Below are 13391 nucleotides of genomic sequence, written 5' to 3'. Positions count from 1 at the left end.
TTGCTTGGATTACTGTCTAGTCCCTTAGGCTACCTCCCCATGGCCTTGATTCCCTCTCTAATTAAAATCTAATTACTTATATATTCACCCTGTAGAAATAAAACAATTTAAAATTTTCTTACGTTGTGCACAATGTACAGTCAGAAAACAGCAGTAGATGAACAGAATTTGAGTCCATATGAACTTGTAATCCATCATAGTGGAAGCAAGACAGAAACACAGGCAGTCCTAACAAGTGCAATTATGAGAAGTAATCATCCAACAGATTATAGGTGGTTTATATTGGAGATAAGTGACCGTGGATTTTGAACTTTTTCTTTCCAGCCTATACAAATTACTGGTTAACTTTTTGATTGTGCACTTGATTGTAGATTTTCTTCCTCAAATCTACAGTTCCTATATATAGACCATATATAACTTGTATACTGCTTAAGTTTAGACCCAGCTATTTGTTTTTATAAGATCTATTTGTTAGTCATTGTATTAGGTTTCATAATTTTCCAAAAACCCACACCTTATGCTATGCCATGAGTGCAGTTTTCAATCCAGTTCAAAATCAGAGATCTCCATGCTGTCTCAAAGGGTAAGATTTCCTTCTTTTTTATAGCCAGGTAGTATTCCATTGAGTAAATGTACCAGATTTTTATCCTCTCATCTTCTGCTGGAACCTTGAGCTGCTTCCAAATCTTGGCTATCTATCTATCTATATAAAAGCCTAAGCAACCGTCACAACTGAAACAACCAAACGGACAACCGAACAGGCCGTGTGGGGTTACCAGGCTGGTAGGGGGGTTAGTGAGGGATGACCAAACAACTGAACAAGCAGGCTGTGTGGGGAAACCAGTGCAGGGAGGTTAGTGAGGGATGACCAAACAACTGAACAAGCAGGCTGTGTGGGGAAACCAGTGCAGGGAGGTTAGTGAGGGATGACCAAACAACTGAACAAGCAGGCTGCGTGGGGTGACCAGGCCGGCAGGGGGGGCAGTGAGGGGCAACAAAACAACTGAACAGCAGGCTGCATGGGGCAACCAGGCTGGCAGGGGTGTTAGTGAGGGGCAACCAGGCTGGCAGAGGGGTGTCAGTGAGGGCCAACTAGGCTGGAAGGGGGACCAGTTGGGAGTGACCAGGCCCACGGGAGGGGCAGTTGGGGGCAACCAGGCTAGTAGGGGGGCCAGTTGGGGGTGACCAGGCCAGCGGGAGGGGCAGTTAGTGGCAGTCAGGCAGGCAGGAAGTTGAGCAGTTAGGAGCCGGTGGTCCCAGATTGTGAGAGGGATGTCCGACTGCTGGTTTAGGCCCGATGCTGGGAAAGTTCTTGCCCTATGGCTGCTTGTGCACAAGAGGGTGTCAGGGAACTGGGGGCAGGGTGGCACACTAGGACACCAGGAAAGCTCCTGCCCAGCTGGTGTGCACGCACAGGTGCCAACGAGCTGGGGTCCGAGCAGAGCGCGGACACTGGGGAGGTGGGGGTGGGGTAGTGTGCGCAGAAGCCAGGGGAAGCTCCCGCCCTGCTGAGTGTGTGCATGGGCACCGGCGGAGGTTCTCGCTCTGCAGCCGCTTGTGCACACACTGGCGCCAAAAGGCCTGTGTCCCTGGGACAGGCATCCTCGGGAGCCAGGCCACCCCGAGCCTGTAGGCCCACACCAAGGCCCGGAGTGGCTGGAGTCCTGGAACGTGACAGAGGGTGCTCGTTGGGCTGAGGGAACTCCCCCCCTAGTGCACGAATTTCATCCACCAGGTCCCTAGTATCCTATCTAATAAAATACAAAAAGGGTAATTAACTGTACCTCTGCTACGCTTTTCATTGGCTAATCAGGGCGATATGCAAATTAACTGCCAAGAAAGATGGCGGTAACTGCCAACAAAGATGATGGTTAATTTGCATAAGTGCAATGATGGGAGGCGAAAGGGAAAAGACGGAAGAATGGTGATCGGCAACCCAGGTGGCACGCAAGAGCTGGGGGCCGGGAAAAGGCCGCCTTTCCCCACCCCCCAGCCAGTGATCACCATTGGAAAGCCGGGCAACAGGCCAGGCGGCAACCCGGACCCCCGGGGGCTGGGGTTGCCGGCTGGCCTGCAGCCCGTGATCGCCATGGCGATCGGAGAGCAGGAGAGCCGGGGCCAGGCCAGGCGGCAACCCAGGACCCCCAGGGGCTGGGGTTGCTGGCTGGCCTGCGGCCCTGTGATTGCCATGGCGATTGGAAGGAGGGAGAGCTGGGGCGCAGGCCAGGTGGAAACTCCGGACCCCTGGGGGCCAGGGTTGCTGGCTGGCCTGCAGCCTCATGATCGCCATGGAAATCGGAGGGCGGGAGAGCCGGGGCGCAGGCCAGGCGGCACCCAGGCACCCCAGCACCTGACATGCAAAGGTTGGGGATGAAATGACTTTTCCTAACCACATCTTGGAAGGCATCACTGAAGAGTTCACAACAACTCTCTTACTTGGCAAGGAAGAAAAAAGTTGGCAATGGAAACAATCCCTTACATCAAAGTTAAGGTCCCTCTGGGTAAAAAAGAATATTTCCAACGTAAAGGAGGAAGCAGGCAAAAATAATAGGTTCTCATGACTTCCACTGAAGATTGAGGATATGACAGAGTCAAAACGAACATAGAAATTAAAACAGACAGTGGACATTCAAATGATCCGAATCAACTGTCACTGTTTGTGCCAATAGCAGCAATGCTTATGTGATAATATAGTTTAACAGACATACAAAACAAGTCACATGATAAGAGAGGTTTGGCTTCTAAAGTAAATTGAATATGTTCTTTTAAAATTCTCATGTCCTCCCCTCTGACTATAATTCTTAATTTTCCAATCAGAAAATTACCCCAGGTGATCCAGTAACATGTAGAGCTCCAGTAACCTAACTTATTTTTTTTAAAAAAAACATCCCAAACATTTTTAAAATATTTAAATTGATATTTTAGGATTAAAATTATAGAAGATATTTAGATCCAAATATATTTTCTGAATAGAAAATATTTCAGTTTTTGATTTAAAAAAATAAACAAAAAAATATATAAGTAATACATTTTCCCAAGGAACTCTAAATTAGTACCTTTCCCTCTAACTTTCTTCAAATTGAGAGAATCTATGGAGTTCCCTATACTGCACAAGTTTTAATGAAAGAAAATAAGACTTTCTAAGAGCATCAAATACATGTTTTCTTATTTACAAACATATACACTCTTCTCTCTCTTTCTCTCTCTCTCTTTAAAATATATTCTTACTGATTCAGAGAGGAAGGAAGAGGGAGAGAGATAGAAACATCAATGATGAGAGAGAATCATTGATCAGCTGCCTCCTACACACCCCGTACTGGGGATCAGGCCAAAACCTGGGCATGTGGCCTGATCTGGAGTCAAACTGTGACTTCCTGGTTCATAGGTCGATGCTAAACCACTAAGCCACACCCGCTGGGCTCAATTCTTATTTATAAATTCATTCCAAGGACATATACAGCTTGAAAAGCTTTGGAAGCAGTTTCAAAAAAACTAGCTTTTAAGTAACAAGAAAACAGTTATAGAAGAAAGTTTAAATTAAAAGAAAAAAATTGTTTTAATTTATTCAAGAGTGGGAACATCCTCCATGAAAATGTGTACCTTGACTGTGGATGGCTGGGTGGCCTTATCACACCTTAGGAATTCAAATGCTTTTTACAATGACAAGAAAGAGTTTCATCTCATTTCTCTCCCAGGGTAGATGTCTGTCAACAGAAGGTGGACATCAATAAAAGGAGGGGCTTGCACAATCAATCCAGAAAGTCAGCAATCTATGAATAATCCAGAACCCAGTATTTATCTCCTCTGCCACACACCCTCCCTCCCAGCCAGTGAGCAAGATAATTACTCTCAAGTCAAGCTAAGTGCCCCCCAGTCACAGTGGCCCAATGCCGACATACAAAGCATACAAATAATTCCTACTCTGGCATAAAAGTGACAACTTTCTTGGAAGAAAAGCAGATACTGTAAATTTCTCAAAGTCTTCCTGAACCATTTTTTAAAGTAATTTTTACTTCTTTAGAAAAAAATGCATACATGACAAACCATCTGTAATAAAAGGCCCATTCTATAAAATTTTACCTGGTCCCACTCATATCTGCAATCATAATCATATTTACAGACAAATATATCTATACTAATAAAAGAGTAATATGCTAATTAGACTGGGAGACCTTCCAGGAGACCTTCCAGATGTTCTTCTGGACAAAGCCATGGTGGCGGGGCCGAGGTAGAGGCGGTTAGAGGCCAAGAGGGGAGGGCAGTTGTGGGTGATCAGGCTGGTGGGGGTGGGGCCGTTGGGGGTAAGCAGACCAGCAGGGGGACAGTTGGAGGCAAGCAGGCCATCAGTGGGGGTCAGTTGGAGGTGATCAGGACAGCAGGGGGGCAGTTTGGAGTGAGCAGGCCAGCAGGGGGACAGTTAGGGATGAGCAGGCCAGTGGGGATGGAAGGTAGGGGCGAGCAGGCCAGCAGGGGGGGCAGTTTGGGGTGATCAGGCTGGCGGGGGGGGGGCATTTGGGGGCAAGCAGGCCGGCAGCGGGGGCGAGGGCAGTTGGGGGTGAGCAGGCTAGCAGGCAGAGTGGTTAAAGGCAATCAGGCAGGCAGGCAGGCAGGTGAGCAGTTAGGAGCCAGCAGCCCAAGATTATGAGAGGGATGTCCGACTACTGATTTAGGCCCAATCCCTGTAAACTGGCAGGACATTTTTCAAGGGGTCCCAAATTGGAGAGGGTGCAGGCCAGGCTGGGGAACACACCCTCCCCCATGCATGAATTTCATGCACCAGGCCACTAGTCCTATCTACTAAAAGAGAAACATGGTAATTAGCGTACGACCGCTACCCTTCCCATTGGCTAATCAGGGCGATATGCAAATTAACTGCCAGCCAAGATGGTGGCCGGCAGCCAGGCAGCTTGAAACTAACATGAGGCTTGCTTACTTCAGTGACAGAGGACTGCAACGTTCCCCGCCTGCCTTGCCAGCTTCTGAGCTTGCAGTTTAAGAAACATTGTTACAACTATAGAAGCTAAACAAAACCCCAGAAACCTGCTTTCAGCGAGCCCGGGATCTCAGAGCTGGAGTTGATACAGAGTATCGATTATAGAACCTAAACCAACCAGATACCTGTTTTCAGCAGCAGAGGCCTCAGAGCTGGAGCCTCAGAGCTAAAGGTGGCCCAGAATAAAAAAAAAAAGAAGAAAAGGAGCAGTTGGGAGCTTCAGTCATCCGTCAGCCTGAAAACAGCCCTCAGCCCCTCACCCAGACTGGCCAGGCACCCCAGTGGGGACCCCCACCCTGAAGGCTGTGTGACCAGCTGCAAACAGCCATCATCCCCTCATCCAGGCTGTCCAGGCACCTCAGTGGGGACCCCCCACCCTGAAGGGTGTGTGACCAGCTGCAAACAGCCATCATCCGCTCACGCAGGCTGGCCAGGCACCCCAGTAGGGACCCCCACCCTGATCCAGGATACCCTTCAGGGCAAACCAGCCAGTCCCACCCATGCACCAGGCCTCTATCCTATATAGTGAAAGGGTAATATGCCTCCCAGCACTGGGATCAGTGGAGCCGAGAGGCCTCCCGGCACTGGGATCAGTGTGACAGGGCAGCACCCAAACCCCCTGATCGCCCTGTGGCTCTGTGTGTGACAGGGGGCAGGCCACAACCTCCCTATCCACCCTGCTTTGTTTGTGACAGGGGAAGGCGCCCCAACCTCCTGATCAGCCCTGCTCTGTGCCTGATACGGGGGAGCTCCCCAACCCCCTGATTGCCCTGCGGCTCTGTGTGTGACAGGGTGCGGTGCCCCAACCCCCTGATCGGCCCTGCTCTGTGTGTGACAGGGTGCAGCACCCCAACACCCCCCGCCCCCACGGGCCCTGCTCTGTGTGTGATGGGGTAGAGCCATAACCTCCCCATCGGCCCTGCCCTGAGTGTCACAGTGGCGGCGCCCCAACCCCCGATTGGCCCTGCTCTGTGCGTGACAAGGGGGAGCTCCCCAACCCCCTGATGGACCCTGCTCTGTGCGTGACAGGGGGAGCTCCCAACCCCCTGATCAACCCTGCTCTGTGCATGACAGGTTAAGGAGCCCCAAACCCCCTGATGGGCCCTCCTCTGTGCGTGACAGCGGGTGGCGCCGCAACCTCCCCATCAACCCTGCCTTGAGTGTGACAGGGGGCGGTGCCCCAACCCCCCAATCGGCCCTACCCTGAGCGTGACTGAGGGTGGCATTGCAACCTCCCAATCCACCCTGCTCTGTGAATGACAAGGGGCGGCGCCCCAACCCCCCAATCGGCCCTGCTCTGAGCCCAACCAGGGGCTGCACCTAGGGATTGGGCCTGCCCTCTGCCACCTGGGAGCAGGCCTAAGCCAGCAGGGCATTATCTCCTGAGGGGTCCCAGACTGCGAGAGGGCACAGGCCAGGCTGAGGGACCCCCCCCCAAGTGCACAAATTTTTGTGCACCGGGCCTCTAGTATATATATAAACCCCTAATATGCAAATAGACTGAACGGCAGAACAACTGAACAAACGGTTGCTATGAGGTGTGCTGACCACCAGGGGGTATGCATGGAACATGGCAGGCTTTGGCAGCAGGCGGGAGGGGGAACATGATGGGCATAGGCTGTGGCAGAATGGTAAAGCAGGTGATCAGGGGCGCCAGACCAAGGTGGGGCGCCGGTCGCTGTCATTGGGATGAGCCTCTGATGGTTACTGAAAATTCTTTGCTCCCGCATGCCACGGTCCCACCGCACCTGCTGCCAGCACCGGCCCTGCTCACACTCACTGCTGGCGCCCAGCACCAGCCCCAATTGCTTGGTGCCATCAGCAGGTGTAAGTGGCAGCTGCCAGCCCCAATTGCCCCTGAGAGCTTCTCCACCTCCCCCTGCTCCTGAGAGGTGATTGGGGCAGCAGCCACCACTCACACCCACTGACAGTGCAGGCCCCGCTCACACCCACTGCTGGAGCCAGAACCAATTGCTCCACACCATCAGAGTGGAGCCAGCACCATCAGTGCATGGGAGTGGCGGCAGCAGGATCAGGGCTGCTGGCAGACAGGGGACCAGGAGCAGTGGCGGGAGGGTTGGGGCGGGGCACTTAGGATGGTCCGAGTCCCGCCCCTGTGCCCACCGCAGCCTTGCGTCCCACAGTTTCTTCCAAGGTGCACGAATTTGTGTACTGAGCCCCTAGTTGTAAATAATGCTGCAATGAACCTAAGGATGCTTATATTCTTCTGAATTAATTTTTTGGGTTTCTTAGATATATTCCCAGAGGTAGAATCGTTGGGTCATAAGTTAGTTCCATTTTTTATTTTTTGAGGAAACTTCATACTATTTTCCACAGTGGATGCAGCAATCCACATTCCCACCAAGAGTACATGATGGTTTCCTTTTCTGGACCTGGGGATCATTTTGCTAAGTGAAGTAAGTCAGTCAGAGAAAGACAAGCACCATATGATTTCACTTAAATGTGGAATCTAATGAACAAAAAGAACAAACAAACAAAATAGAGACACACTCATAGATAGAGAGCACCCACCCACCATTGTCAAGGAGTAGAGGGATTGAGCATAAAAGAAAAAAGAGAGAGAAAAAAAACTCCACATAGACAACAGTGTGGTAATTGCTGCGGGTGGGGGTGTGGAGGTGGAAGAGGATATAGGGGAGAAACATGGTGATGAAAGGAGACCTAACTTGGGCAGGTGAACAGGCAATACAGTTTACAGATGATGTGTTGTAGAGTTGTGCACCTGAAACCTGTATAATTTTGTTAACCAGTGTCACCCCAATAAATGCAATTTAAAAAAAACACAGAGTGGCTCAAATCTAATTTTCTGACACACACAAAAATAAATTACTTCCATAAGCTTATCCAAAAAAATAATCAGAGATCTCTGACCCTATAGCCATCAAGACTGCTAAGCAATAATCTGAAGATATTATTGGGTATCACTGGTAAAGAGAAGAGATGAAGAAATAGTGAGAAAAAAAGGAAGTGGAAGAAGGCAGAAAGAGAAACAGAAGTAAAGAGAGCTGCCAGGAAGAAAAATAAAGAGTAGATGGGGCCTGGCCAGTGTGGCTCAGTGGTGACCCGTGAACCAAGAGGTCGCCAGTTCTATACCCGGGTTGCAGGCTCAATGCCCAGTGGGGGATGTGCAGAAGGCAGACGATTGATGTTTCTCTCTCATCAATGCTTCTATCTCTCTATCCCTTTCCCTTCTCTCTCTAAAATCAATAAAAATATTTGTTTAAAAAAGAGTAGATGGGGAAGGAAGTAATAGGTAGTGCAATAGACACAAATGTAATCCAGCTGGGACACCAGGCTTTCATTAGGACTCTTCCTTATATTCATTCATATTTACCCCTCACCACTTCTCTTCTTTTTTAAAAAATTATCTTTATAGTTGAAAGTATCACAGATGTTCCCTTTTTTCCCTATTGACCCCTTCTATCCCACCTCCAGCCCCTGCACCAGACCTTCACCACACTATTATCTGTGTCCATGGGTTATGCATATGTGCATATAAATTATTTGGTTAATCTCTCCCCACCCACCCAAGCCTTTCCTCTATGATTCATCAGACTGTTCCATACTTCTATATCTATGAATTTATTTTGTTCATCAGTTTATTTTGTTCTTTAGATTCTACATATGAGTGAGATCATATGGTATATGTCTTTCTCTGACTTCTCCAGGTCCCTCCATACATTTACACCATGGAATATTATGCATCAGTAAAAAGTAAGGATCACCCTTCTCTTCTTAAGTCCACGTTTGTCAGGATGTCAGTTCATATATTGCTAGTATTACCTACCACATATATTTCCATCAGGTTATTTTTATAAATGGTTAACTTTGTACCCCCTGTGTAACTCAGAATGTACTATTTCTTCTACCTACTGAAAACTATATTTTATGTACTGTTTCCTGCTTGTAATTTTTTCTGATATCCAATAAAATGGTAGTATCATAAGAGCTCCAGGTTGAACCTTCATGCCTCCTGTTAATATCGATAATTTTTAATCTACCTGGCCTATCTTGACCCAGTATGATTTATATGTTTCCAATTATTGTTTTCTCATTTAAAACAATATCCTTGCTTCACAATACTTATAAATATGTACTTAATTTTATTAGTGCAATAGTATGAGAATATATATATATATATACATATATATATACACATATACATACATGTTTTTGTTGTTTTTTAAAGAGAAACTATAAAATTAGCAATTTATTAAATTTTTAATTTTTAAAATTTACTTCAATGGTTAGGAAAAAAATATGGACAAAGGATCTAAATAGACACTTTTCAAAAGAGGACATACAGAAGGCAAGAGACATATGAACACATACTCAAAGTCACTAATCATCTGAGAGATGCAAATCAAAACAACAATGAGGTACCATCTCATACCTTCCAGAATGGCTATCATCAACAAATCAACAAATCTACAAGTGCTGGCGAGGATGTGGAGCAAAAGGAACTCTAGTGCACTGCTGGTGGGAATGCAGACTGAGGCAGCCAATGTGGAGAACAGTATGGAGTTTCCTCAAAAAATTAAAAATGGATCTCCCATTTGACGCAGTAATCCTACTTCTAGGAATATATCACAAGAAACCAGAAGTCTTTAAATATATATATTGTTTAAAGTACTGCATATGTCTCCCTTTTCCCACATCGACCCCTCTCCAGCCACTCCCACACCCCAGGATATGCCCCCACCGCCCAATGTCAGTGTCCATTGGATATGCTTATAAGCATGCATACAAATCCTTTGGTTGATCTCTTACCTCCCTCTCCCCCCGCCCTGACACACACACCCCCTCCCCTGTCTTGGCTCTGAGGTTTGACAGTCTTTTCGATGCTCCACTGTCTCCAGATCTACTTTTGTTCATCAGTTTATGTTGTTCATTATATTCCACTAATGAGTGAAATCATATATATACATACATATATATATATATATATATATATATATATATATATATATGTCTAAAATATTACATATGTCTCTTTTTTCCCCAATTGACCCCCTCCCCCATCCCTTCCCAGCCCGGGCAAGCTCCCACCGCCCCAGTGTCTGTATCCAATGGTTATGCTAATATGCATGCATATAAGTCCTTTGGTTGCTCTCTAACCCCCTCCCCTACCATTTGTCTCTAGATTGATCTATTCTTTTTCATTAAAGTATGTTGATCATTATATTCCACATATGAGTGAGATCATGTGATATTTATCTTTCTCCAACTGGCTTAATTTGCTTAGCATAATTCTCTCCAGCTCCACCCATGTTGTTGCAAATGGTAAAAGTTCCTTCTTTTTAATAGCGGCGTAGTATTCCATTGTGTAGATGTACCACAGTTTTTTAATCCACTCATCTGCTGACAGGCATGTAGGCTGCTTCCAAATCTTAGCTATTATAAATTGTGCTGCTACGAACATAGGGGTGTATATATCCTTTATGATTGGTGTTTCTGTTTTCTTGGGATATAGTCCTAGAAGTGGGATTACTGGGTCAAATGGGAGTTCTATTTTTAACTTTTTCAGGAAACTCCATACTGTTCTCCACAGTGGCTGCACCAGTCTGCATTCCCACCAGCAGTGAAGGAGGGTTCCTTTTTCTCCACATCCTCGCCAGCACTTGTTCGTTGATTTGTTGATGATAGCCATTCTGACAGGTGTGAGATGGTACCTCATTGTTGTTTTGATTTGCATCTCTCGGGTGATTAGTAACTTTGAGCATTTTTCATATTTCTCTGGGCCTTCTATATGTCCTCTTTCAAAAAGTGTCTATTTAGATCCTTTGCCCAGTTTTTGATTGGATTGTTTATCTTCCTTTTGTTAAGTTGTATGAGATCTTTGTAAATTTTGGAAATTATACCTTATTGGAGAAAACATTGGCAAATATGTTCTCCCATGCAGTGGGCTTTCTTGTTGTTTTGTTGATGGTATCTTTTGCAGTGAAGAAGCTTTTTATTTTGATGTACTCCCATTTGCTTATTTTCTCCTTAGTTTCCATTGTCCTAGTTGCTGTATTAGTAGAGATATAGCTATAACATGTGTCTGATATTTGATGCCTGTGGATTCCTCTAAGATTTTTATGGTCTCCCATCTTACCTTTAAGTCCTTTATTCATCTGGGTTTCTTTTTGTGCATGGTGTAAGTTGCTAGTCTAGTTTCATTTTTTTTTTGCATGTATTTGACCAAATTTCCCAGCACCATTTATTGAAGAGTCTGTCTTGACTCCTTTGTCAAATATTAATTGATCATAATGGCTTCGGTCAATTTCTGGGTTCTCTGTTCTGTTCTATTGGTCTATATGTCTGTTCTTGTGCCAGTACCAGGCAGTTTTGAGGACAGTGGCTTTGTAATGCAGCTTGATAACTGGTATTGAGATCCCTCCTACTTTGTTTTTCTTTCTCAGGATTGCTGCAGCTCTTTGGGGTCTTCTTTTTATTCCATATAAATTTTTGGAGAATTTGTTCTAGGTCTGTGAAATATGCTGTTCGTATTGCATTGAATCTATAGATTGCTTTGGGTAGAATGGACATTTTAATGATGTTGATTCTACCAATCCATGAACACGGTGTGTATTTCCATTTGTTTATGTTTTCCTTCACCCCTGTAGTTTTCAACGTTCTGTAGTTTTCCAAGTACAGGTCTTTTACATCCTTTGTAAATTTATTCCTAGGTATCTAATTTTTTTTGTTGTAATGGTAAATGGGATTTCTTTTTTAAATTTCTCTTTCTGTGAGTTCATTATTGGTGTATAAAAAAGCCATGGATTTCTGGGGGTTAATATTGTGTCCTGCTACATTGCCAAATTCACTTATTAAGTCTAGTAATTTTTGATGGAGTCTGTAGTTTTTCCTATGTACAATATCTTGTCATCTGAGAGTAATGACAGTTTTACTTCTTCTTTTCCAAGTTGGATGCCTTTTATTTCTTCTTCTTGTCTAATATCTATGGCTATCACTTCCAGTTCTGTGTTGAACAAGAGTGGTGAGCATGGGCATTCCTGTCTTGAACAAGAGTGGTGAGAGTGGGCATCGTGTCTTGTTCCTGTTCTTAGTAGAAATGGTTTTAGTTTTTGCTCATTGAGTATGATGTTGGCTGTAGATTTGTCATATAAGGCTTTTATTATGTTGAGGTATGGTCCCTCTATTCCCACTTTGTTGAGGGTTTTTATCAAGAAAGGATGTTGGATTCGTCAAATGCTTTTTCTGCATTTGAAGTAATAATGGCTGAATACTTCCCAAAATTAATGTCAAACACTGAAACTAGGGGCCTTTGTGATTTTTATTAAATTTAGCTTCAAGTTCTAGCTCTAGAAAGTATGTCTCATTCTCCTTTTATCCCTCAGAGACCTAGCTTTAACTCCCATAATCAGCAACCTCTAATGCAGCAGAAGACAGTAGTCTGGACCTGACTAACGGTCACATGGTCCAGACCTCTGGCAAGTTAAGGATAATATTTTGACCTAGTTTATGTTCCAGTTTCTGAGCCCTAGGTTAAACAACCCACCTAACTACCTTCCCAGGAAACCATACAGAGGGACACTGGAACTGACTGCAGGAATGTGCTTAAGACCTGAAGGAATAATTTACTGTCTTTACCTCATCTCCTATTAAACAACTCCCAGCACAACCCTGAGTCCCTAACCCATGGTTTCTTGTGATTTTGGCCTATATAATCTATAATTTACATGCCACTGGGGAGTTCTGGCTTTTGAGCATTAGCTTCTTATTCTCCTGGATGATACAATTCATCAATAAAATAGCTAATATTTCTCCACTACAATTTTTGGTGTCTATTGTTTGGCTCTACTAGCACTGCGTGGACAAACTGTTTCTGTTTTGTAACAACACCAAACCATTAGTCAGGAACCTCAGAGAGCACTAAGCAGGATAAATATCAAAAGATCTACCTCTAGGTATATCATATTCAAATTGCAGAAAACCAAAGATAAAGAGAACCCATTGAAAGAAGCTGGTGGGGTGGGGGAAGAAATGTATTACAGTAATCAAATGGAGATTTTGATGACTCAGACTAGAGTGGTGTCAGTGAAGTTAGAGAAAAGTGGTTGAATTTGGGTTATATTTTGAAGATAAAGCTGACATAATTTCCTGGTGGATTGGAAATAGAATGCAAGAATAGTAGCGGTGAGGAGCAAGACACATTTATGGCATCTAGCATGGGACAAAATGGGAATTCTTAAACTTAGTCATCTCAGTTACTTTCACATATTATTACAGACCTTTAGCACACTAAGTAATAATTTTCACAGGGTAAAATTGAAGTGATATATATATCACTTCAATTTTACCCTGTGAAAATTATATATGCCTAAGTAACCATATATATTAGCTATGATGCGCACTGACCACCAGGGGCAGA

General features: G+C 45.1%; 1 protein-coding gene across 1 annotated transcript in view; it reads right to left on the bottom strand.

The window, feature by feature from the left end:
* The window catches only part of LOC132224038 (uncharacterized), a 75334-nt gene extending 75063 nt beyond the window's left edge, over window positions 1-271 (bottom strand). Inside the window, exon 1 of the mRNA XM_059679117.1 lies at window positions 123-271. Coding sequence (XP_059535100.1) covers window positions 123-198 — 76 coding nt within the window. The 5' untranslated portion in view covers window positions 199-271. The remainder of the gene's footprint in view (window positions 1-122) is intronic.
* Window positions 272-13391: the final 13120 nt, after the last annotated feature.

The sequence above is a fragment of the Myotis daubentonii genome, chromosome X (genome assembly GCF_963259705.1).
Source record: "Myotis daubentonii chromosome X, mMyoDau2.1, whole genome shotgun sequence".
Taxonomy (NCBI): domain Eukaryota; kingdom Metazoa; phylum Chordata; class Mammalia; order Chiroptera; family Vespertilionidae; genus Myotis; species Myotis daubentonii.
The sequence above is the reverse complement of the archived record's forward strand: the minus strand, read 5'-3'. Positions and strand labels throughout refer to the sequence as shown.